General features: G+C 34.1%; 1 protein-coding gene across 1 annotated transcript; it reads right to left on the bottom strand.

Moving 5' to 3' along the window:
- Window positions 1-14,446: 14,446 nt before the first annotated feature.
- On the bottom strand, window positions 14,447-24,326 carry LOC120432392 (pyruvate carboxylase, mitochondrial-like). Its single transcript, XM_052711673.1, has 4 exons — window positions 24,244-24,326; window positions 15,869-15,951; window positions 15,775-15,807; window positions 14,447-15,688 (listed from the first exon to the last, which is right to left on the bottom strand). Exons 1-4 carry the CDS (start codon window positions 24,324-24,326, stop codon window positions 15,150-15,152), a joined length of 738 nt encoding a protein of 245 aa, XP_052567633.1. The 3' UTR covers window positions 14,447-15,149.
- Between the last annotated feature and the right edge of the window lie 2,892 nt (window positions 24,327-27,218).

The raw sequence follows: 27,218 nt of genomic DNA, 5'->3' as shown, positions 1-27,218 counted from the left end.
AAATTTACCCTAAAACAACAAACAATTTTCAAACATACTATTTGTTTTATTTAAATTAAGACATGGATGATTTGGAAATATTCCTCTGGAGTGGTCCATAAATTCAGATGGAGGACATTTTTTCTATTATTTCCTATTATCTCCGTACACTGAAAAAAATAGTACCAAATTCCTTTATTCTAGGAATTTTGCCTCTTTTCCTTATTTAGTAATCGGTTTTTTTTTGGATTTCTTAATAAGGAAAGGAGCTAAAATTCCTAGAATTTAGGAATTGGGTACTTTTATTATTTTTCAGTGTATACGAAATGTTTTTGTTTTGTGACATGACGCTTGACATAATAGCTCTAATAAATATAGATTCAATAAAAACTAAATTAGATTCAAATTTAATTTCAAAATGAAATGTTATTTTATTGAAATTTCATGATTGTTCTTGTAATAAAAAGAAAAAAAAACTGTTTACAAAACGTAGAACTTATTGATCCCAAATTCGTTTAGTTATCGGTTCATAAAACATCTGATCACTTATCCAATTTCTGTTATTGTTCAAAAATTGAACACACAAGAATATTTTCAATAATTTTTCAGAAGCAATAAATTTTATGATTCACTGCTTGCTTGGTAAAATACATCAGGAATATTTATATACTGAAATAGAAGTTTGTGCAACATGTTGCAAAAAGAAGATTTTTTTTAAGCAAGTGTCGTACATTTATCCAACGAGGTGGATAAATACGGCGAGTGCTGAAAAATCAAGTTTTGCAAAGAGTTCCGAACACATTATTTGCAATTCCAAAAAAAAAAACTCTTTGAATGAAATTATAAGTCAAATGTTTATCGTCCAAATAAAAATAAAATGAAAAGTATTCGTTTCAAACAAGTGCTGAAAAATTTAATTTTTCAGCATCCATTTGAGTGCTGAAAAGTAGAACTATTCAGCATTTATTTTGAAAAGTGTTGCTATTCGATTCTGTTATTTTTGGTACAGAAAAAAGGCTTTGTCGTCGTTCAAGATTGACAGGAAAAGTAAGTTGTTTCACGACGGAATTGCAAAATAGTACTTTTTTAGCCCTTCAATAATGATTAATAATATCTATCAAACATGTTTAACGAAAATCTCCTCTTTTGAAAAAATAAAAAAAACTATCTTGATTTCAAAGCTAAAACAAAAATTTATCCATATGTTTTAAATTCAAGACCAAAATTTGAAAATGTTACTTTTAAACTTAATTTTAAAAGAAAACATAGTAAAAACTAGCAAAATGTTTCAAGCTATTTCAAAACTTCAATCCAAATAGGTTTGCACAACTTAAACAAAATATGTAAAAAAGAAAAAAAAATTATAAGTTTACATAAAAAAGAATATGATTTTTGTGTTGTATATTTTTCATTATATGATTTATTTTTCAATTGGACAATTAATTATTACATTTAAAAATCAAATTGAAAGACAAATTTGAACTTTCAAACTGCTCAAATTCTACAAATTAAGGAATTTTAAATTATATTTTCATATGCGGCCCGCAAACCTAAAGCAAATGGCTAAAATGGCCCGCGGGATTGGGCTGGCTGAGGAGCACTGACTTACTTCTTATTTAGAAATTGGATTTTTTGGATTACTTATTAAGAAGCGGAGGCAAAACTTCTTGAATTTGGGAATTTGGTACTTTTTTGTTTATTTCAGTGTATATCTCGGCAATGATACAACCAAATGTCTTCAAATTTGTTTTGTTAATAGTTGAGAATGTATACATTAATGCCCAGCAAAAAGATGAAAAAAATGTTTAAATTTGTGCTCATAACAAGCACTGATATTGTCACGATTTATTTAGTTTCTGTCGAGGATTTCAAAATGTAAGAGACATCTTTAGTCATTCTTAAAATTGAGAATTTGTGTAGCGTTATTTTATATAAGCTTAAGAGAAATCTCCAGTCCAGCCGATGGGTTTCTTAAGGAATGCTTTCAAAATAAATATTTAAAGAATTTTTAATAAATTTATATGAGATTTTCAGTTTCAGAGCAAAACAACCAACTTTCATCTATACCTTGACCAAAGCAATATAACAGCAAACTCTTGAAACTGATTCCTGGAATATCAAACCTTATTCCGAGAAGGAGCCGGTGTGCCGCGGAAATTATCCTAGTTAAAATTGATTCGAAATTTATTAGCTTCTACACCCACCTCCACAGACTTGTTGCGTCTCCAGTGATGATTTGAGCTCGCGCGTTCTAAATTTAATTTCCATAATGGAATCTAGAATCTATTCGCGAAATTAATCGTTTGCTTTTCGTTCACTTTGCGAGCCAAGCTGGAGAGGTCGTAAAAATGTTTTGGACCTGTCTTCTGTTGGCTCTTTTTAAGGTGGCAGCAATTGTTGAGAATTCCGTTTGATGTCGGGCTAGGATGGTGAAGGTGTTGATTTTTCTTTTGATGTTTCGAGCAACAAGGGACGGGACAGCTCTTTTTCGAAGAAAATGATTGTCCCACAGTTATTAACCCTTTGAAAGACGAAAATTTTTTGAAGTGAAGAAGTGAAGAAGTTAAGAAGTGAAGAAGTGAAGAAGTGACCAATGACCAATGACCAATGACCAATGACTAGGCTTAGTGATTTTTCACGCTCAAAAAATGCAAATTTCACGGAGACCTCAATTTCAAAACACCAAATTTCACGCAAATTTCGTGGAACGTGAAATTTTTTAAAATAACTCTGAAAATCTTACATTTAAATCACAGAAACAACTTTTATGCTTTTTTTTACTCTGAAAATCTTATATTTAAATCACAGAAACAATTAAATTATATATTATTCTTCTATAAATTGAAAAAAAGAACCTTATTTTGAACGTGACACAAAAAAAATCTCATAATTTTCAAAAAAGTGTGCACCTGCTATATATCTTTGAAACAAAATGTAAGGCATGCGTTTTCTCATTTACTGAACTGCTTTTTTAATATTCGACTAATAAAGCTAAAAAGTTTTCGCTGATTTGCTTCTGTTTTATCATTTTTTTTTAATTTCATATCAAAGCAAGATTGAACAAACTTGTTTAACCAAAATGACTAAAATAATTTGAATTTTCTGCGACATTTAGCCCATCAAAAATAATGTTTACAGTTTTCATCTAACTTATCAAAAACTTAATTTAAAATCAATAGGCAAAAATAATATAATTTGAAATGAAATCCAAATTTTCAATTCAAAATGAGAACAAAAAACAAAAAAAAGGACTATTTTTCAACTTTTACGGGAATCATCCACCCAAACATTCAAATATTGTTAAAATTAAACAGGACTCAGAAAAATATCTGAAATGTTTCAAAAGGTGATTTTAAAGATAAAAAATACTCTTCATTTTATTTGAATAAATCAAAGCTGTATTATTTATTCTACTCAAACAATACATTTCAAATAAAAAAGCAGCAAAATGTTTGAATATATTACTAAATTTAGTTAGTTTCTAAAAAACTGAACAATTCTTCGACTGGTTCATTTCTAGAGTATTAAATAGGTCCTATAAATATATGAAGTAAAATATTGGTACAATAGCTTATTAGATCTTTTAAAAAAAAACTTTAGATTTCAAGCTATTCAATTGAAAACTAATAATATTTACTTAAATAGTCTGTGTGGATCAACTATTTATTATTTTGTTATTTAAAGTAATGATTTGAGAAAATTGATAAATTTGACGAGGCCGTCTATGAAATTGTCAAAAATCACTAACTCTATATTATTAATTGAACCAGGGTGTTCACTCGCTTAACTTTACAGTAATTCATAATATTATTTTTATTCCTATTTGAGTTTGATAAATTATTTTGAGAAATATCGTTACAGTTTCACACAAACTTGTAATTTCACGGGATTTCGCGGAAAAAGCCAAATTTCGCGGATTTCACGCTTTCCGCGAAATCGTGAAATTTCACTTACCCTACCAATGACCTATGTTTGTTATCTTTATTTTTCAGAATTTTAATTATTATTAAGTTTCATCATGTTTTGTGCTTTCTTTACTATTTTTATTTTAAATAGTTACTTTGCATGTTTATTTACTCTTCTCAATTATTTCTTTCCGGGAACTTCTGGGTTCCCATCAAATCAAAGCATTTTTGGCTACCAACTTTACCCCGAAAGAGCCCTAAAATTCGACACTTAAGGTGATACTCATCTTTATAGGTCATTAGAAGCCTTCACTTTGTTGTTGTCGTTACGATTAACTTTTCCAGCAAGTCGAGAACCCTTTCTTCGTTTGTTCTGTCTCATTTTTCCCCACTTCTTCTCGTCAGAACTCTTTCAACTCCGGTGGTGGTGATTATTTATCTTGCCCAACCTGGCGTGTTGGTTTGCTTATCACTTTCGGTTTTATCTTTTCCTCGCTCATTTTCGGGGCAAGCATCTTCATTTTAACATTTTTTTGTGAAGCGTTTTTTTTGTTGTTTTGTTTGAATCGAGGGAATGGAAATAATTGCTCCCGAGATAAGATTTTTGTTCGGCTTGTTGCTTCTAATCAAGGTGTGCTGCGGGAGTAAAAGGAAGGGTGCTCGTTATTTTATTATTAATGTTTTTCGGCGATTCTGACGGGCTTCGGGACACGAGACCGAATCCTTTGATATCGAACGGGGTTTCTATTGAAAAATGTGGGTGCTAAAGCTGGGCAAAGGATAATTAAAATGGTTTAACGGGTTTTCTTAAGCGAAAACTGAGCTTTCCATTCCATGTTTACTTGAAAATTTGAGGATAAAACAAAATCCAATGTGATCCAATTTTGCGTCATTGGTTCACCCATACAAGTCTCCATACAATTTTGGCTGCTGTTCAAACAAAAATGGTATGTAAATATTCAAACAGCTGTAACTTTTGAGTGAATTTTCTGATCAATTTGTTGTCTTCGGCAAAGTTGTAGGTATTGTTGAGGACTATTGAGAAAAAAATTGGTACACGGAAAAAAAATTGCAGATTTTTTTATCAACTTTTTTTTCACTAAGACTCATTTTTTTGATTTTTGAGATTTTTTGATATGTTTTAGGAGATAAAAATCCGCAACTTTTAAGGCATAGAGAAACATGGTAAAAAAACCTGCCGCCGAGTTATGAATTTTTGAAAAAAATAGTGATTTTTGGAAAAAATATAAGTTTCATGCAAAAACAAGTTTGACATTATTTTTTAACGCAAAATTGAATTTGCAATCGAAAAGTACTTTACAGATTTTTTGATAAAGGGCTCCGTTTTCAAGATATAGCCAGTGAAAGTTTGATTTTAGCGAAAAAATCGAGTTTTTCAATTTTTAAAAATAGTGACCATGAGTGCCGTTTCCAAAAATATTTTTTTTGAAAAGTTCAGAAAATTTGCCATAAAATTGTCTAAAAGACAATGAAGATTGAGCCTCGGGTTGCTGAGATAGAGCCGCTTTAAGAAAAAGGAACACGAAAAAGTTTTCTAAATGAAACCAAAATATCCCACCATTTTCTAATGACGATATCTCACAAACTAATGGTCCGATTATCAATTTTAATACATGAAACATTCGTAAAATTTTCCGATCTTTTTGATTTTTTTTTGTTGAAAATTTTGAAATCAAGACTAACATGTTAAAAGGTCCAAACATTGAATTTACGCCCATTTAAAATGCTAGTCTTGATTTAAAAAAATTCAAAATATTTTTTTTCAAAAAGATCGCAAAATTTCACGAATTTTTCATGTATTAACATTCAGAATCGGACCATTATTTGCTGGGATATGGTCATTAGAAAATGGTGGGTTGTTTTGGTGAGATTTCAATTTTCGTGTTTCTTTTTCTTAAAGCGGGTCTCTCTCAGCAACCAGAGGTCCAATCTTTAATGTCTCTTAGAGAATTTTATAGCAAATTTTCTGAACTTTAAAAAAAAAAAAATTTTTAGAAATGTTTACTCATGGTCACTATTTTTAAAAATTGAAAAGCTGTTTGAATATATACATACCATTTTTGTATGGACAGCAGCCAAAATTGTATGGAGACTTGTATGGATGAACCAATCACACAAAATAGTTTATTTGGTCATAGGGAAGGCCCCCACAAAGTTTGAGCCAAATAAAAAAATACAAATAAAATCCATTTCCGGTTTTGGTAGATAATTGCTCATGTATTCTAAAAAAAAGTTCAATACATTCGATTAACTTATCCGTTTTTTTTTTCAATTGCTGATCGATCGATCAAATTTGCTTAAATTTTATTGGTAAAATTTTGTTTTACCTTTTATTTTTTCAAATCACTTTGGAAATAGGCTAGGTTTTTGAGGCTTATGATGATGGAAAGAAGAACTCTTGAAATTTTAGAAAATTGTATAATCATGGTATCATTCTATAGTAGAAAAAAAAATAAAAACAGCAAAAATTTTAAAAATTGGCAGCAATTAAAAATACCTAAAAGGAAATAAGAAGAAAAGAAAAACATAAAACAAGAGACGAAAAGTTTTTCGTAATAGTTGCTCAAAACGACCTCCTTAACACGGAAAAAATATTAAAATATCAAAATAAAAATTTGGCTTTAGGGAGTAAAAAATGCTGGAATTCAACAGAGTTCAAAAATAACTATTCTCGTAGAAAAATATTCAAAAACAAATACAAAATGTTCCAACCAGTGTTGCCAGCCTACCCTATCCAAACATCCTTCATCAATAGTACCCCCGCAACTGACAGCCCGCAATAAGTGATTTATTTCCCTCCTGATCACACGATCTGCGCCGCAATGGAAGTAAATAAATAAATAAATTTGCATTAACACTCGCGAGCAAGCAAGCACACGCAAAAGTATTCTAGCCCACAATCGCGCGCTAATTTATTACCTATTTTTTGACGTGTCACATCCACTTTAAGGATCTCTGGATGTGCAGTGTGCTGCACCACGCCGGGTGCCATAAATTTACCCGCTACGGAATGGCGGAAAATCGTGCAGTTTGATAAAGGTGGCTCAGTGGGTCGCTAATTGCTTAACTAACTGTGACTGTGACAGGAGATTACTATCGGGGCTGCCAGTTTTCAGCGCGCGCCACGCTCACAGGATTAGTTTGATTTAGTTGCAAAGCTGACGGGCACCCGAGCCATAATGCTATAATATGGACTTGAGTTTGTGTTCCCACGTAGTAAAATTCATTAGTCAAGAACAAAGCTTGAAATGACTGGGACCAGAGAACCTGGAGCTTATTAGAGAACGGCCATCTCAAACCAAAAGTACCAATCGAAGCACGAGATCTGTCAAACGGAGGTGCCAATCGAGCAAAACCGATTGTCTTTTGCTCGATTGGTACCTTTGTTTGACAGTTCTCGTGCTGCGATTGGTACTTTTGGTTTGAGATGGCCGTTCTCTAATAAGCTGGGAATTCTACAACAAAGTAGTCCCCGAGCAAACCCCATTATAGCAACTTGACAGCTGCGGCGCAGCCGCCGCCTCCATTATGGCACGCACAAAGTTGTCCGTTTCGTAACGCGCTTTCACGGCGGCGAAGAGACGGCTTCCCTTCAGAGTAATCCTAACCTCAAAGCGTTTCCCGACCGATGGCCGCAGGGTGCATGACCGTAACAAATCATCGTGCCAATGAGATTTTCGAAAAGTGATGCCTTTCGAAAGGCAAACTCCGCGAGGAAGAGAGACAGGGAGCTTGTTTACTTGTTTGCCCTGGCATCTTCTCATTCCTTGCCACGAAAGTGGGATCCGGTCGGCCGGAATGAGAAACGTGTTAATACATTAATTTGGCTAATTAATTTCATATTTCTTGGCCGAGTGCGCCCTCGAGGGGCCCACTTCGCACTTCTGGCCCGGCCAAGTGGCGATTGAGAATGGCTCCTCAAGTGGTTTGATTGCTGGCAGCACTGGAAAGTCAAGATTAACTCAAAATCGATTCAATTAAGTTTAGCGTGCCAACCCAATTTTAACGTTTTCAAACTATTTGACGTAACCTCAAAAAAGATTAAATGCATGACATACAAACTAAACGTCAAACTCAACTCCCGTGTCAACACTGTCAAACTTTTTCGTCTTCAGGGGTCAAACTTTTGAAGAAAAGGGCCCAACCACTTTATGTTGAGTTCAACAACAACAACAACAGAAAAAAGCAGCCGCGTCGATTCGTCTGAATGAAGTTGAAACTGGAATAACTTCACGTTCTTCTGGCTGCGAGTGTGATGCTGTAGAGCTTCTATCGTTACCGGAGGAGGAGGAGGAGTAATCGTTTTGTTGACGTTTCTGCGTCGCTTTATCTTGCGTCTGACACACACGCGTCTCGCGTTGCCCTTTGGACGAAAAATTAAACTTTGATTTTCTGGGGTTGAAGGATCTGTTTTGGGCTGACAAGTTTCTTAAAATTTTAAGAGGTTAAAGATTTAAATCTGTTTTGAATCCTCTAAAAGCGAGCGAGTGAGCCTGTTAGTGAGTATGTCAGTGAGTGAGTAAGGGAATGAACGAAGAGTGAATCGGTGAGTAAATGATCAATAGAGGAGAAAAGCAACCCGCGACAAAAATTTGAGGCTAGAAATTTTGACAGGTAAGATTTTCATAAAATATTCGCCTCCTTTTCTCTCCCATAGAAAACTGGGGACAATGTAGCTGTCAAACTAGGCCAAAATGTTAAAGTTTGATTTGTGAGTCTACGAGTGAGTTATCCAAATTGTGAGTTTTTTTTCAACAAGTGAATCAGTGAGTGAGAAGGCTGGTGAGTTAGAGTACTTTTGATTTGAGTTGGCTATTCACTCATAGGTTCTCCGGAGCGAGTTGGTGAGTTAGTCGAGTGAGAAAGTTAGTGAGTTGGTGAGTGAGCGACTCCACGAGTAAGGTCGAGTGAATGAGTTATATGAGCGTGTGGGTTATTTAGTCTATGTGGAGTGAACTATTGAGTCAGTGAGCAACAAATTGAAAAAAAAAACGTCAGAAATAGTTTAAAAATGTTTAAAATTCATTTTTATATGTTTTTGAATTGTAACTCAATCTATTCGCTATCTCACTCACACACTGAATAACTTGCACATTTTAGAAATTTCAAAAGAGATTAGAGAAGGCACTCCAATCTGTCAAAAGGTCTCATGACTCATAGGTTGTTTTGAAAATTTACTCTAAAATTGTGATGGATGTGTATAATTTCAAACAAGTTATTGAAGTCGTTCACCAGTGTCATTATATCTATTTAAAAATCTCTATTCCACATTAGCTCACCTACTTACTGACTCACTCACTTACTCACTCACTTACTCACTCCTTCACTCCTTAACTGTCTGATTCGCACATTCAACTACTCTTTTACTCACTATTTCAATCTCTCATTCACTCGTTCACTTAGAAACTCACTCATTTACTCACTCACTCACTCACAAATTACTCACTTACTCCTTCATTGACTTCTTTTTTGACTCCTTCTCTGACTCATTGCTTCACTTTCTCTTTCACTCTCTCCTTCACTCACTCACTCATTCACTCACTCACCGACCGAAAACAGAAACATTTCCCCTTCTTTTCAACCTCGTTGCTTGACTTTTTAAACACTCTCTCACACGTTCCACCACCGTCTTCGCCGTATTTTCGGGGGCCCTTTTGGGCCAAACCTATTGACTCTCTATAGGCTTATCCAAATTTACCACACTTTTGTTATAGAGTTATTTACGTGCGCATGTATTGCGTGCACGTACACGAAAAAAAGTGAGGTTAAGTTTTGTCCGGCCAGCTAAATCCAATGGTGCGCTAGTGTGTGTACGCGAAACGTCATAAAGCTCTATTGTTTGGCTCGAGCTCAAGTGTATGGTGAACAATGGCTATGCTGCCTGTTAGTGTTTAGACACGGGAGCGCCAAGAGGAGAGTGTCAGTTTCTTAAGAAGAAAAGCACCGAGATTACCATAAAAAGGCGGAAACTCTTCTCGTTGAGACGGTTGTCGTCTTTTGTTTGACAGCTACTGGTGGCATCAGAGACACTTCCGGGATGATTTCCGGGCAAGTTCAGTTATTTTGCTGGCAGTAAGCGATATTCAATTTTCTTTTCAATTTGAAAACAAAAACTTGTCAATGTTTTGCCAACCAATTTGTCATAGTTTTAACTCTGCAAACATTACCCAATTGTGTTTCTTTGTTTTTGTTGTGATCAAATATCAAACAAAAGAGTTAAATACCATTTTCTCGATGACTTCCAAGCTCAAAAGCCGCCAAAATCAAACAAAACCTTCTCTCCCTCTCACCAACTCTTCCGAATTTGAGGGTTCCAACCACACCACACTAATTGGGCTTAATTTGGGTTTTGGAAACACAGCTTTAGCCGCCGAAGAAACGCGCGAAGAAAAATTTTACGGTGACTTATCGATGTGACACAGTGACGAAGCGGAAGATTTAATTATCCGCTCGCTTGATCGGGCTCGAAAAATGTCTCAATTTCATTACCACGTTCTTATCCCTTGGCAGCACTGTTCTATGCAAGTTAACAGTTTTTAAAGTCATTTTTTCAAAGTCTGTTTAATGTCATTAAATTGTTTGTAGCTAAAATAATTACAGTGTTCGATTGATATGAATTGTGGTTGAAAGTTTTCAGTAAGGTTCAATTATTTTTACTTATTTTGAAGTTTTTTCGTTTGTGTTTAAATATGTGTTACGAATTAAAATAATTGTAATAGCTTTTATTTAATTTCAACAGTTTTATCCAGTTTGATTAATCACAATTGATTTTAATGATCATTAATTGTTTTCAATTGTTTTTATAAGTTGCCAACAGTTTTTCACTGGGTTACAAATTTGTAGATTGATTTTATTGTTCTGAATTTAGGAATTGTGTGTACTTTTTGTTATAGTTTTTTTTAATGCTTTTAATTCTGGAGCAACAAGAGAAAAGGGCGGATAAGCATTTTGACAGCTTGAACTATTTTTAAAATTCCGAGACAACTGGCAACTTTTTCACAAAACTCGAAGTGTTAAACAACGGCCAGTTTTCTCAGCTACTTTATAACGCTGCCGATTTTGTTGAATAATTACCTGTTGTCCCGGAATTTGCGAAATAGTCCTAGTCCTTTTCAAATGTTGCTCCAGAATTGCTGTTAAATGCCAGATGTTGAAAGCAATTGGTTTTAAATGTATTTTTTTAAATTATAAATTGGTTCTAAATTGATAAGGATTGATTTGGATCTGACCTTTGTCAGAGTGTATACACTAACAGGGTTAGTTTAAATTAAAATTTAAAATTTCTTTTAATTAATAAAATTATTCTAGATTGCTTTAAATTGTTATATTTATTTTATATTATGACTGATAAAAATAGTTTACGAATGTTTAAAAATTTTGTTTTCAAAAGTTTGTTTAAAATTGTTAAAAATCGTGAAAAATGTATAAAATTGTTAAAAATTGATTAAAATTGTTTAATATTGTTTAAAACTGTTTAAAATTGTTTAAAATTGTATAAATATGTATAAAATTGTTTCAATGGTTTAAAAAAATTAAAATTGTTTAAAATTGTTTAAATTGTTTAAAGTTGTTAAAAATTGTTTAAAATTCTTTAATATTGTTTAAAATTGTTTAAAACTGTTTAAAATTGTTTAAAATTGTTAAGAATTTTTTATAATAATTAAAAATTGTTTAAAATTGTTTAAATTTGTTTGGAATTGTTTTAAAATGTTTAAAATTGTTTTAAATTGTTTAAAGTTGTTTAAAATTGTTTAAAATTGTTTAAAATTGTTTAAAATTGTTTAACATTGTTTAAAACTGTTTGAAATTGTTTAAAATTGTATAAATATATATAAAATTGTTTCAATGGTTTAAAAAAATTAAAATTGTTTAAAATTGTTTAAAATAGTTTAAAATTGTTTCAAATTGTTTAAAGTTGTTTAAAATTGACATATACTTTGAAAAATATTTGCATCGGCATGAAAATTGTTTAAATTTGTTCAAAATTGTTTAAAATTGTTTAAAATTGTTTAAAATTGTGTAAAATTGTTAAAAATTGTTTGAAAATGCTTAAAATTGTTGAAAATTGTTTAAAATTGTTTAAAATTGTTTAAAATTGTTTAAAATTGTTTAAAATTGTTTAAAATTGTTTAAAATTATTTAAAATTGTTTAAAATTGTTTAAAATTGTTTAAAATTGTTTAAAATTGTTTTAAATTGTTTAAAATTGTTTAAAATTGTTTAAAATTGTTTAAAATTGCTTAAAATTGTTTAAAATTGTTTAAAATTGTTTAAAATTGTTTAAAATTGTTTAAAATTGTTTAAAATTGTTTAAAATTGTTTAAAATTGTTTAAAATTGTTTAAAATTGTTTAAAATTGTTTAAAATTGTTTAAAATTGTTAAAAATTGTAAAAAATTGTTTAAAATTGTTTAAAAATGTTTAAAATTGCTTGAAATTTTTTAAGATTGTTTAAAATTGTTAAAAATTGTTTAAAATTGTTAAAAATTGTTAAAAATTGTAAAAAAAATGTTTAAAATTGTTTAAAATTGTTTAAAATTGTTTAAAATTGTTTAAAATTATTTAAAATTGTTTAAAATTGTTTAAAATTGTTTAAAATTGTTTAAAATTGTTTAAAATTGTTTAAAATGGCTTAAAATTGTTTAAAATTGTTAAAAATTGTCTAAATTTGTTTAAAATTGATGAAAATTGTATAGTTTTAATGAATCGTTGAAATTGTTTGAAATTGTTCAAAATAATTTAAAATTGTTTAAAATAGTTTAAATTTTTTAAAAACTATTTAAAATTATTTTTATCTTTTTAAATTGTTTTATGTTGTTTTAAATAGATTTAAAATATTTGAAATTGTTTAAAATTGTTGAAATAATTGAATAGTTTATAAATGTTTAAAACTTTCTTTTTAATAAGGCAAAGAACAAGAAGTGTTTTTTTCTCCGAAAAAAAAACCATTTTGCGGTGCTGTACATTGGAATTCCACAAAAATTTAAAATACTTTTCATCGATTCCAGACATGCTTAAGAAAATGCATTTCTAATTGTATTCAGTTGGTTAGGGGGGGGGGGCACATAAACTTTGAGAAATAATTGCAATGGCCTAAAATGTTTAAGATTGTTCAAATTGTTTGATTATCTTTAAATTTATTGAATAAATAAATAAATTTATAAATTTTTACTTGTTAAACTATTTATATGGTTGTTAAAAGTTTCAAAAAGTTCTGAATTATTTTTGATAGTTGAAGATAGCTTGAAAATGTTTTTAATATTTTTAAATAGCTTTAGATAGTTTTAAATAGCTATGCATAGCTTCGAATATTTTTTAATTGTTTTTCATAATTTCAAATGGATTAAAAAAGTTATAAAAGTTTTTAAATGTTTCAAATCATTCGAAACGGTAAGAATTGCTTTTCTTATCTGGAGTTTTTTTTTTTAAAAAGGACCAATAAACCAAATTTCTAGTTTTTGCTTTTTGGGTGTTTTTGAAACCGCCTTGAGTCAGGGGTATTAAAAAACACCCAAATTGCAAAAAAACTAGAAATTTGGTTTATTGGACCTTTTCAAAAAAAACTTCAGTTATCCTTTTGAATCGTTTGTAATAATTTCAAGTTTTTTTATCATTTTCTTTGATTTTTTAAAATTAATTTAGGTTGTTAAATTAAACCTTGCAATTACTTTCTGTTTTAAGTAGTGATTTTTTTACATTTTTTATTTTTTTTTAATGTTTTTTATTGATTCCCAACGATTTTAGTAGTAATGGACAAAACTACTTATGTGATGTTATTTTACTTTCGCAGTATTCATGGTTTGTACTTTTGTTCAGTCTAAATTTATTTATTTACGGTTTACGAATAAACAAGTTCAGATTTATAATTTGACATGCCAAGGGATGCACAACAGGATGGAAGCCATAAAACAAATGGAAGATTGATGAAGCTCCAAACACGATCCGATTTGGCTATAAATGGGTTTATTATGCATACGGCGGCAGCGTTCAGTAGTTCTGCGACTTGTTTTCCAAAAAAAAAAACGGCCTTTATAACCCAATGTCCGTATATTTAAAAGGTCCGGCTGAAAACGTTTTGAATTAGTGTTAGTAAGCGAAAAAGTGTCAACATTCGCGAAGCCTCTCGTGATGACGTCATACCGTTCTCGGCACTGCAGGATGGTATACAAAATCAATGAAAAATGAGCTTTTTATTGCAATTTATGCTTTTTTGGTTACTTTCACGCATGAAAAGATTAATTTGAACTATGTTGAGCATGAGTGGTGAAAGATTTTATCGAGATTTTTATTTATTCCTGATATGAACACTTTTAAACGATACTTCAGAGGAAGTACACGAGCAGTGCCTACCAATCCGCATCGACCATACCAATCGGCGTAAAATTTTCAGGAGTTGTTTGGACACATATAACTAGGGGACCATCCATAAACCACGTGGATACTTTAGGGGAGGCGGGGAGGGGGGGGGGGGGTATGGTGATTGTCCACGCTCCATACAAAAAAGTTTTTTTTGTATGGAAAATTGTCCAAGATGGGAGGGAGATTGAAGTTCTGTACGATCGGGGTTCCAAATGAATTTGGTCTTAAATACAAACCGAGAAGTACTTTTTATGAATTAAAACTAGTTGCCATCGATGATAACAAGATGAATGAAAACAAATTGAACTGAAGAATAGTTTTAAGCTGTTTTAAGAATATATTTCTGTTACAGATAGTGTGCATGTGTTATGTACGTTAGGTATTTTGTTGTATTTTTGCTAACTTAAAAAAATCGTTGAGATCAACTTTTTGCCATTTGTTGTTCTTCGTAATTAGGCTGTATTAGCGGTTGCTGCTGTTCGGGAGTTTTAATGATATCATGAGTGTATCCCAACTCTGGCAGCGTGATTCCCTCGGCGACACGGATTTTAGATTTAGTCCCAACTAAACGAAATCAATTCCGGTGCTCCACTTGCAGACGGGCGTTCACTTTGATGAGTAGAAGTTGCCGTCTCAAAGGACCTCCACGATTCCGGCGTTTTCATATCTGACGTGTCTGCCCAACTTGACAGCGTATTCGTTTTTTTTTTCCACGGACCTCGCGGGCCAGTTTTGGTGCAGGTGCAATTTCCACCAACTTCTGGTGCTGCCGCTCAACCGGGCCATCACGTTCGTACAGATGATCCACGTTGCCAGCTTTGTCATCCAGCAGTTGCAACTCAATATGCCTAGGTCGTTCGATGAACCTTCCAATAAGCATGGCACCATTACCGACGGAAGCCTTCGCCTCCGAACTCGCTCGCTCGAAGTTGTCTCCGACCTCTACCATTTTTCACACTTTCCTTTCCACGGCTACTTCCGCTTAACGCTGCCTTGAAGATCACGGGAAATCCGTGCTTCTTGCAAAAAACCAACACTTCCACCTTGATGGTCACGGGACCGTCCGTTTCCGGTACGATTAGAACGCCTGCTTCAATGGCAGCCTTACGGGCGGCCACTTTGTCTCCCATCTGCTGGACAACCTTAGGTGATGGACCGATATGACCCTTAACCGGGGTGCATGTCGTCGACGTCGTTCTCCTTGCACACCCGGATAATTTCTGGAATGTGTTGCAGACCTCGACCGGGGCTAGGCCCTTGCCATCGATGTACGACTCGTCGGCCTTCTGTCGGTGCATGTGCTGGCGATTCTGCTCGGAGTAGATGGCCACCGACGGCATGCCCAGCTCGTTACACACTAGGAAGACACGGTAGCGATTTCGCCGCGGTTCGCAGCCAGCACGGACCGGATGGGTTTCTACTCGGCCTGGTTTGGGAAAGGAATCAGGTAAGTGCCAACTTAAAGTCGTGGCCAGGCTGGCGATGGTCACCTTTATCACGTCAAATAATTACCTGGTTCTCCGGTGGAGACTACTGCTGCATTTGCTGTTGGGGGCATTTGTTAGTATGTGCCACTTGTAGTCCATCGTGAAGCATAACAACTTACTAATGTTGACGCTGCTGCTGCTACTGATCGCTTCAGCAGTATCCCATCCGACGGATTGCTTCCGGCCACTGGCACCGGTTTTCCTTCAAGTCCTTGGTACGGCCACTATCGGTTAGGTCCACGTTCTTAGTTCCGCAAGGAGACCGTCCTCTGTTCGTCAGTGTTGGTCGCAGTTTATGGCAATTCCGACAATATCTGGAATATCAAAACATTAATGTGGAAAAATATTGATGTAGACGTGTCATAGTTGTTGGCACTTACCTTTAACTGCTATTTTTTCAGTAATAAACCAAATTTTTAACGATTTTAAGCGAGAAACTGAGATTTCTTGCAAAATCGTATGGCAAACCAAACCAAAACAAACGGTATGACGTCACACCGTTCAGTCGCTAACCATGCACGGAGAGAAAAATGCTGATTGAAGGAAAAACTAATTCAAAGTCGACAAAATATTTTTCTCTGCGTTCGTACACTAATACAAGCATGAAAACATAGCCATACCTTTTACAGATGGATTACATTGTTTATAACCAACCCAAGCTTGTGTCGTTCTCGGCATGGAGAAAAGGCTTTATCGGATTTGGGATGATCCAGGAAAAACATAACCTCATCGTTTGAGCCACACACACTTGATGCTGATGAGAGGTTGGCCTTTTGTCGGCCGACAGCCCGCCTGTTCATGACAACAATCCAATCGGGATCGGGTAGTGTTTGCCTTCCGGAGCGTCTGCTGGCCGACAGTTTGTCCAAAAAGCCACCTTCCGGAAGGGGAAGAAGGTGGGTGAAGCGGGTTGCGTTTTTCCCTGAAGCTTTTTGGCTTGATGATAACCTGAACACAACCCCCGGAATGGAATGCAATAAACGAGGATGAATTAAAATTAAAATTGTTCAGAGTGCTTCTGCTGTTGGTTCTGATAGCCGGGAAAAGGATCGAAGCCATATCCTGAGAGAGATAGAGAGTGGGTTGATAGACCAGCACTATCTGTTCGAGTGACGCAGTTATTTCAAAGGGTGCGTTCAGTGGGACATTGAATTAACAGGAAATTTTAAAATCAAGTAAGCAAAAAAAGCAAAAAAAGCAAAAAAGCAAAAAAGCAAAAAAGCAAAAAAGCAAAAAAGCAAAAAAGCAAAAAAGCAAAAAAGCAAAAAAGCAAAAAAGCAAAAAAGCAAAAAAGCAAAAAAGCAAAAAAGCAAAAAAGCAAAAAAGCAAAAAAGCAAAAAAGCAAAAAAGCAAAAAAGCAAAAAAGCAAAAAAGCAAGAAACTCTTGAAATACTCAAAAACAATCAACCCCAACTACTAAACGCACCCGTTCTCCAACGCACTCGAACCCGAGTAATCGACTTTGTGGGTCGAAATTAATTTCGTTCAATCAACCTTGTGGCTATTTGACTGCAAAACGGGCAATATCGGTGCTGCTCTCCACTGACTGCCGGAGCCCCATAACAGCACTATTTTCCGGAGTTGCATGCTAGTTGGACCACACGAGGAGTGCTTGTTATGTTTGGACTGAAAAGTGGTGCTCTAAATATTCATCTGCAGCTATCGGCAGATGACTGATCCTCTCCCGCGCAGAACCAACCCCGGAGGAGGTCGGCAAACAATCAAATGAAAATTCGAATAAACACCGAGTGCCAACTCCCGAAGGAGTGCTTTAAATTTACTGGTCCAGACACTCGACGGAAAGTCGTCACCGGAACTCCATTCCGTTCCGGGTCGTTATTTTCAATATGGAAAATCGAAATTGGCAATCGAAGGCCATTTGCTGGCCGGACATTGTCCGTGTGCTGGACAGACCCATTGTAACGGGAACCAGACTTAACCTCAAATTTATGGCGAACCAATCGATCAGTGCGAAAACCTTCCTTTCTTGGGCAGAAATCAATCTTCGGATTTTGTTCTTCGAACGGTGTGAAACCGCAAAAGGCCTTTAAAGGCCGAACAATGATGCCTTGGAAAGATCCAACAGGTTCGTGGAACTACACTTGAAATCGAATACCTTAAGTTTACAGTAAAACCTTGATAGACGGACAATGTTAAAATTTGACAGGGAAACTATTTACTGTTTTTTAAAAAAACAAATCCGAAAAACATTTTGATTATTCTAGAACAATCTTGAACAATCTTGAAACAACTTGAACATTCTTGAAAATTTTGAACAATCTTGAACAGAATTGAACATTTTGCAAAATCTTGAACAATCTTAGACAATCATGAACAAAATTCAAAAATTTTGAACTCTTTCAAAAAATCCAAACAGTTTTGAACAATCCTAAATAATCTTGAACAACCTTGAACAATCTTAAACAATGTTAAACAATATTCAACAGTTGAAAATTTCAAACAGTTTTGAACAATTTTGAATAATCTTGAACATTTCTGAACAGTCATGAACAATCATGAGCAATTTTGATTAATTTTGAAACAGGGCTAGGGAGTCGGATAGCCATTCCCGATCAATCATTGTCGAACCATCAAGCATTCGCTGTTTGTTGGAGCTTCGCTCCCACGGGCATCGAAAAGTGCTCAAATTTCAACCAACCCAACACAGCCAGGAACTAGAGATCCTAAATAGGGAGACTGGACGAAGTGAATTTGACGTACCCAAACAGACGCGAGTTTGACGTATCCAAACGAGCATTTTCCTTTACGCCCAGCAAAACTTATCAGTGTTGCCAAGCTCAAAACATACGTTGCCAGATCGATTTAGCAAGCTTAGACCAGTCTCCCTATTTAGGGTCTCTACCAGGAACTACCCCGTCGAGCGTGCCAAACAGGTGACAGCATGTTGTGCTGTGACAACTGTTGGTCAGAAAGTGTCAAATTATTTTTATAGCACAACAAAATAACGCCATAATGGTGGGTTCGCGTTGTGCTTGGTGTCAATGAAATTGTTTAATAAACATTTTCATGTGCATTGCACGGAAGCGTAATCGGATGCACTCTTCCAATTAATGAGATTTTTTGCTCACAATCGGATGCACTTTTTTTTGGTTTCAGTTATCCCTTCCGGTTGTACGTAAATGAAACAACAAAAGATCAAAGCGTTTGAAATGGCACAACGCAATCGCCTTTCAATTGACTGACCCAGTAGTGTGGGTGTGTGCGTGTGTTGGTGTCCATTATCTGATTTAATTGTAAATTATTGATTTTTCCCTGGTCTGTCTCGATCAAGGACTTACAGCACTCAACGCTTTCAGAAATACCAGTCAACTGCTACTTAAAGTGTCACTTTCAAGTGCGAGTCTAAAACTACTCCATTTCAAGCTGAATGTGAAGTGCGTCATTTAGGACGATGTATTTTGACAGTTGTTGGAAACGCCCTCTCTTCGCAATAATTTTAAAGGGTTGATTCTCTGAGACTTCTGAAAACGATTTTTGCATCTTTTCATTTGATTAAAACTTTGTATGTACTTTTTCGATGAGCAAAGAAGTCTTTTGCATCGTTAGTTCGTCCATACAAGTTACCACAGAATTTCGGCAACCTTCCGTATAAAACGGCTATAAAAAATCAAACATCTGTATCACCAGAAAGGAATTTCTGATCGATTTGGTTTCTTGAACAAAGTTGAAGGTATTGCCAGAGCTTTCTGGGGAAAAAATGTCAAAAGAAATTTTTTCACAAAACAAAAAAAATCGCAAAAAAAATAGGGGAAATATGCCCATTTTAATCACTCTAAGCCGTTCGACCAATTCTCATCACTTTTGCCGTTTTCCGCTATTGAATCAATATTTCAGATGTATCAACAATGGAGAGTTGCTTGCTCACTTTTGTTTGAGCTATTCATTACTTTGGAACAGTCAAAAACACTTTATTAAAGCTGTAATTCATGATCAAAGTGCTGATAGGCCGATAATAGAAATAGGCTGAGAAAGGGTATAGTTCCCCTACAAAATTTTCAATTTGGATTTGTTATAAATGACAAAAATGCCATCTTTTGAGTTTGGTGATGAAAAGAAAGAATGCGTAACGCAATTTTCGAATGATCCTACTTTGTTTACATCTGAAAAGTAGCAGGCTGTTCATGCACGAGCATGACTTTTTTTACGAGTAAATAAGCTGTTTTAGAATCAGTAGTATGTGTTTTATTTTGTCTAATTTTTGACATTATTGGCTGCAAAAATGTGCCTTTTTCAAGTTCCGATCGATTAAAAAGGGTTTTTCTATTTTACGGGTGATGAAGAACTGTGTCAAACGTGATCCATTTTTCGATATCGATTAAAAACTGCACGGAAAGAATGCTTCGAGATATGGTGTTTACATTTTAAAGTCAAATATTTAGCTTAGAAGAACAACTTTTTGTTCAAAATAATGTGAGCAGTTTCAATCAACCGGCCAGAATCGATCGTTGAGAACTCTCTTAGCGAAGATAACATCTGCCAGTGTGAATACAAAGAGACGAGTTGTTCCTTTTAATAATTTAAGAATTAAAAGGAACAACTCGTCTCTTTGTATTCACAGTAATGCATTCTGCTAAAACGCTCAACCAAACCACAATCTGCCAGTGAATTTGAATAATATTTTTGGAATGATTTTGGAATCTGAATCAGAATATGGAACCTGGTGTCATTTAAATAGTGAGCATTTGGAGCAATGCCCTTTTGGAATGTTATTTTTGTCTTGATTTCCGTTTCACTGTAAACTATAATTTGCCCACAGAAATCTTCATGTTCTTGATCACATTGTCTTAAAAAAAACCGAAAAATCCCATTCTTACTAGATTTATGGATTATTAAAAAATAAGAGAGAAATCTAGAATATTTTGAAAAAACAATTTTGATTGTTGTCAAATATACATGAACACTTTTCGGAAAGTCTTCAAACCGGTTCCGGGACAATCCGGATTGTTTAACGTATTTGTTTCAAAACAGAATTTTTGGTCGAAAATGCCAATAAAAAAGATAAAATCAATTTTTTTGAACTAATATTGTTGAAACTTGTTCAATAGAGACTCTAACAACATAAAATAGCAATTTTATAAAAATAGTTGTTTATTAACTAATGTTTCGATCAGTTAAACTTAAAAAAATTAAATTTTAACCAATTTTTTATATAAACTTACTAAACAAAGTTATCCGTAGTTCAAAGTTGTTACAAACTGGCTAGAGGTACTTGTATTTGGCACAAAAACAAAATTTCATTAAAGAATTCACTCAAGGGGTTACATACATGTATATTGGCAAAAAAGTCAGAGGTTAGTATGAGCACACACTTCAACTTTATTCAAATTCTTTTTTCATGGCATTAAAATATACATTTTCACCTACTTTCAAAACAAATTTGAAGATATTTGGTTGCATCGTTGCCGAGGTATAGAAATTTTAAGTTGGCAGTTTCAAAAAACGGGTGCCACGATATCTCAACACAGTCTCGACCAAATCGGCTCAAAATTTTGGTGAATACTCGTTAAACCGATTCCGTGTGCATGACGAAGCCCGATTTTCAAAAAGTTTATTATTAAAAAAGATAAAAATATTTTTGTGTTTTTCATATTAAAAAACCGTTTGTTTCTGATTTTTGTATTTTTTAAAAAAGCTAATTTTAAAAATTGGGCTTCGTCATTCACACGGGATACATCTTGAGAGTCTTCACCTAAAATTTCAGCCAATTTGGTCCATCCCATATCGAGATATCGTGGCACCCGTAAATCAACTCGGGGTTTAGAGAAAAACGCCAACAAAGTTTGACAGCCCGCTTTGCGCATGGCAAAATTTTGAACTTAAATCATCTCTTACTCAGTTAAATCATTAAATATCTTCATGAATCTTTAAGGAGTAATTAAAAATCATGTTTTGAGTAAATTTATCAAATAATCTGTAATATAAAATTTAGTGATTTTCTACATGTATGTAACCCCTTAAATCTATCAGATTTTGTACTTTTATTAGGGGGACAGACAATTATTTGACCTCTTTAGTTAACTTTTATCAGTAAACAATTTTTGTATTTTTTTAAGATAAGTTTTTTACAAATCTAGTGAATGGATCTTGAAGTGAACGTTCTGCTGCGTTGATTGATGTATAAAACTTGGTATTTTAGTCAAATTTTATGTACTTTTACCTCACAAAAAGTTTCCATACGAAGGGGTACGGACAAATATTTGACTCACTGTATTTTTGATAAAATTGTCAATACGAGTGTTTCCAAATATTTCCCAAAAACATTCGAAAAACTATAAATAAACCTAAAACTTGCTTAATTTTTTTATTCTTGAGCAATGCCTTTCAATTCAATGATCTGTGATATTCAACTTGATGGTGTTTAATCAAAATAGTCAAGTTGGTAATTTTTCGGATGTTCGGAATCAATTCCAGCTTAACCGGAAGTGGCCATTAGGGCTTTGGTTGCCAGGTTGCCCGATAAATCTGGAAATACTAGATTTTTCAAGTGTCAGCCAGAAAACGATTTTTTTCATTTGCTGGCTATTTCGAATAAGTTTATGAATAAAATGAACAAGTTTAAACAAAATTTAAGCTTTTCAAAGCTAAAATATCAATTAAACCATCTCAATTCTCAAAACTTTTGATTTAAGAGGCAGTATTTCTAGATTCTGCTCGGTTTGTTCTAGAGGTCGTATCGAGGTGCTCTGATTTGGATGAAACTTTCAGCGTTTGTTTGTCTATGCATGAGATGAACTCATGCCAAATATGAGCCCTCTACGACAAAGGGAAGTGGGGTAAAACGGGCATTGAAGTTTGAGGTCCAAAACACATGAAAAATCTTAAAATTGCTCGCATTTCTGTAAAACTTCATCATTTCCAACTCTCTAAGATGCATTCAAATGGTCGTTTGAAGCCCTTCAAAATATTCTATAGACATCTAGGATTGTTTTAACTTTTTCTCATAGCTTTTGCAAATTACTGTTAAAAATGGATTTTTTTAAAACCTTAATATCTTTTTGCAACAGCCTCCAACACCCATACTCCCATAGGCCAAAAGATAGGTAATTTCATGGACTATAAGCTTACGGTATTAACTTTTTGGCCAATCGCAGTTTTTCTCATAGTTTTGCGATTTTTCTAGAACAAACATTTTACAACGTTAGTTTTTGCCCTGTAGGCCAAGAAGACGGCACTTTTTGGTCTCAATTTTGTCATATTCGGAATCCTCGCTCAATTTCACGTAAGTTAGAAGTATTGGAGTTGTAATTTTGATTTAAAAAATAATTAAATAAAACATTTTTGAAAAAAGAAATGGATTTTATTTACCCTATGATCAATACGTCAAATGCTGTAACAAGTAGGCGAAAACTTGTTTACCCCTAATCCGACAAAATTCTAAATAATATTTTAATTAATTCTAAATGGCATTTTTTCCAATCAAATTCAAAATTCCAACACCTCAATCTAATGTAAAATTTTCTGAGGATTCCGAATATGTCAAAATTGAGACCAAAAAGTGCCGCTATGGAGGCCTACAGAGCAAAAACTAACGTTGTAAAATGTTTGTTCTAGAAAAATCGAAAAACTATGAGAAAAACTGCGATTGGCCAAAATGTTAATACCGTAGGCTTATAGTCCATGAAATTCCCTAACTTTTGACCTATGGGAGTATGGGTGTTGGAGGCTGTTGCCAAAAGTTATTAAAGTTTTAAAAAAATCAATTTTTAACAGTAATTAGCAAAAGCTATGAGAAAAAGTTAAAACAATCCTGGATGTCTATAATACATTTTGAAGGGCTTCAAAAGACCTTTCGAATGCATCTAAGAGAGTTGGAATTGATGATGTTTTACGAAAATGCAAGCAATTTTAAGATTTTTCATGTGTTTTGGACCTCAAACTTCAATGCCCGTTTTACCCCACTTCCCTTTGTCGTAGAGGGCTCATATTTGGCATGAGTTCATCTCATGCATAGACAAACAAACGCTGAAAGTTTCATCCAAATCGGAGCACCTCGATACGACCTGTTTCACATCGGTGAAAAACTCGCTCTTAATGCATATCCGTTGGGGTGACAATACATTCTGACTCGATACATTTGCTACAAATAAGTAACTTTGCCAATTTTGAGCCAAATCAGTTGAGATTTAATGGCGCTCCACAGAAAGAAATGATGGTAATATTCATCCGAAAATGGTGGCAGATTTTGTTTAAAAAACTGTAATATTACATCAGAAATTCGTGAATTTTCATCAGTATCTGAAAAATTTTAATGCACATTGTTAAGTATTTCGACCACCCAAAATTTCAGCCTTCCAAAATTAAACTTTTAAACTTTAAAATGAAAATTTGCCAGTTTCTGATGTAATTTTACACATTTTTTTGACACAAAATCTGTCACCATTTTCGGATGGATATTACCATCATTTTTTTATGTGCAGGTAACAGGTCAACTTCAAACTGCTGATTCGAATCTATTTTACGTTTATTCGATTACGTGCTCACCAACATCAGCTTCAAGTTATCGTCGTTTGGTTCCTTCAGGTCAGTCACCAACTCACTGCCTACAACATGTGACATGGTCAGTACCCTCAAAGCAACCTAGCAGAAGAAGATCCTTTCGCTTTGAGCTACCCCTCCTGTCATCAGTGACAGCAGCGCCCGATGAATATTCAATAAATAATTCAGCTGACAATTTAATATTCCGGAGCGATTTATTTGCTACTCCTAAGGCCTGCCGTACCATACCTGTAGGCATAGTTGTGTGTATCGTCATTTTTCCTGGTGCAGAACGGTATTGATGATAAGTCTGAACTTTTGGTTTGTTGGCTTCTTCGTGGAGCTTCTCGACCATCAGGGAACCGTGCAACACTAGCCGTCTTGGGCTATAAAATATTTATCAGATCGGGTAATGAGACCATGCAAAAGACTCCCTTTCTGTTGGGAAGTCACCACAGACAAGTGGATTAGTTAGTTTTGAGCTAATTTTTCTAAATACTGGCAGCACTGACTTTGATCGCAACCCTCGATTTGACAGTTGGGTCAGTGTTGCCATTTTCTTTGTTCAAGTGTTCTTGATTATTGTTCTATGATATCAAATGACTTTGAAAAGGCTTAGAGGTCTGCTTCGGAATGCCTCTTGGATCACATCGAATCATTAAGAATCGCTTGTCATCGAAGGCTTGAGACATTGATATCGAGCCTTCCCTGGTGGGGTTCAAGTTCTTAAGTTGCTTACAATAACAACCCAGCGAGCAGAAGACGATGGCGTTGCTCGGGAGGAATCGACCCCGGCCAGTAATAATAAATGGCTTGTCATGAATAGGCCACAGACTCATTAGTGTGTGGTGGCGTGAGCGGATTTGTTTGCAGCAAAATAAGTCCGGACTTGGTGCGAAAACATCTGCAGTAGCAGTCTCGCTGAACAGCACAAATGGTATTGATTTAGGGTGCAATTGAAGGATAGTCGTAAAAATGTGCCTCTATGAGTGAGTGGAGTCGATCAGATAGTGATGATTGCCTGCCGTTAACTTGCGTTTAAACTTGACTTGACAGCTGGACAGCTTTTAAGATATTTAATTGATACTTTTTTATAAACAGTAATCAGATAACACAAAAATCATTTAAGTTGTAACAACTTTTTAATGCTCTTTTCACATTCTTTATTCATTTCTTTGAAACAACTTCAAACTCGATACCGAAGATAAAACGTAGATGCACACAAGTTCAAGATTATGCTCCATCACGATTCCCATTTGGCCCAAAGCAACCTTAACAGGGAGGTAAGTAGCGCTCATGTAAATAGTTTAGAGCTGCATCAGTGCTCTTTTTGCATACGTCTTGAGCCCGTGCCCGACAACGACGACGCCGGCAACATTAAACATAAATAACATCGTTATGAGAGGTTACGAGCGCATATTGAGAGCCGGGGATCATTGTTCGCTCGGGGATGGACTGGGGAAAATGTTTTACAAAAGTTTAGATTTTTGTTTTCTTCTGTTAGGGCTTTAGCTACAATTCATTTTCTCAAACTTGAATTCCAGTTGTTGTGGAATACCGAACGGCTAATTTTCCATTCCGATGGAATATTACTGATTTCTTATATATTTTGAAAATAAAACTAATTATTTAAAAATACTCTGGAGTTTCACAAAACTAAGTATTTTTTGAAAAAAAAAAATATCTTTTTATATACTAATTTGTATGAAAACTTTAAATTTTCTCAAAAAATCTGTTATTAATGTGGAAATTTATGTGAAACAAGCCTAACCCGACAAACTTCGTTCTGCCTTTTTTTCGTTTGTTGACGTTTTAGGCTTTTTTTCTTTTTCAGTCCTTTGATCAAAATTTGATTTAACGTAACTTTTCCCATACAATCTGCAGATGTTCCGGAATCGGTCCTAGAATGGCCAAAGTGGCAATTTTTTAGTATATAAACCTTCCTTGGGCTTATACGATCCCAACGCAAAAAATAGCACCTCGATTCGACGCTCCGTATTAAACTGATTCGCGTTCGAACAAAACCGTCGAAATTTTTTATATATATAGATTCTTAATTATTTGATATCCACCCATTTTTCCAAAACTACAAACTTTCGAAAAAAAAAAACGCAGTTTTGTACAAAAAATACTATAATCCAGACTCGATTTTCCGAAGTTTTCTGAAAAAAATCGATTCAGGTAACCGAATCGCGATATTTTTCATCGTATTGTTTTTGGTTGTTGAATTCAAACGTGACCTTAAAAATGCTCTAAATAGATTTCGAAATTTTAAATCCAAGATGGTGACCAAAATGGCGGTGATTGACTATTGAGCGATTCTCTCAGATTTCGGTCATTCGATTTTTTCTAACAATTCAAAAAAGCGTAATATTGCATGTATAAGCCTTTTGAAATGTTAGTCCTGATTTAAATTTTTTAAAAATATTGTTTTCGAAAAGATCGGATAATTTAACGAATGTTTCATTTTTTAACATTGTAAATCGGACCATTAGTTGCTGAAATATCGACGTTAGAAAATGGTGAATTGTTTGGGTGAGACTTAGAAAACATCAATTTTCCTGTTTTTAAACCTTTGCATGGCAATATCTCAGCAACTAAGGGTCGTATCAACAAAGTTAAAAAAAAACAAAATATAAAGAATTTTCTCAGCTTTGTACACTTATTTACAAAAATTAAAAACTAATGCTATTTCCAAAATAGTAACCTAAAAATGGCTTTAACTTGAAAACGGTGCACTTTATCAAAATTTCACTAGAGTACCTTTTGTTTGCAGATTTGATTTTACATCGCAAAATGGAGTTGAAATTTTTTTGCAACCAATATTTAATTTTTTGACCAATATTTGATTATTCATAACACGGTCAAAGATTTTTTGTCCAACCTGGAAATTTCTGAAAAGTTGGCATTTAAGTCCCCTAAAACATATCAAAAATTTTAAAATGGTATATTTTTGCAAATCAAGTTGTAGTG

The sequence above is a fragment of the Culex pipiens genome, chromosome 1 (assembly GCF_016801865.2).
Source record: "Culex pipiens pallens isolate TS chromosome 1, TS_CPP_V2, whole genome shotgun sequence".
Lineage (NCBI taxonomy): Eukaryota > Metazoa > Arthropoda > Insecta > Diptera > Culicidae > Culex > Culex pipiens.
This window is presented reverse-complemented; position numbering and strand designations above follow the sequence as displayed.

Excerpts from the sequence above, each read along its gene's own strand:
- LOC120432392 (XM_052711673.1), bottom strand. The coding sequence starts at position 24,326 with ATGTCACATGTTGTAGGCAGTGAGTTGGTGACTGACCTGAAGGAACCA. Across the intron at positions 15,952-24,243 it reads AAGCTGATGTTGGTGAGCAC|GAAAACCGGTGCCAGTGGCC; the intron begins GTAATCGAATAA and ends AAGGACTTGAAG. Across the intron at positions 15,689-15,774 it reads AGTCTCCACCGGAGAACCAG|GCCGAGTAGAAACCCATCCG; the intron begins GTAATTATTTGA and ends TTCCCAAACCAG.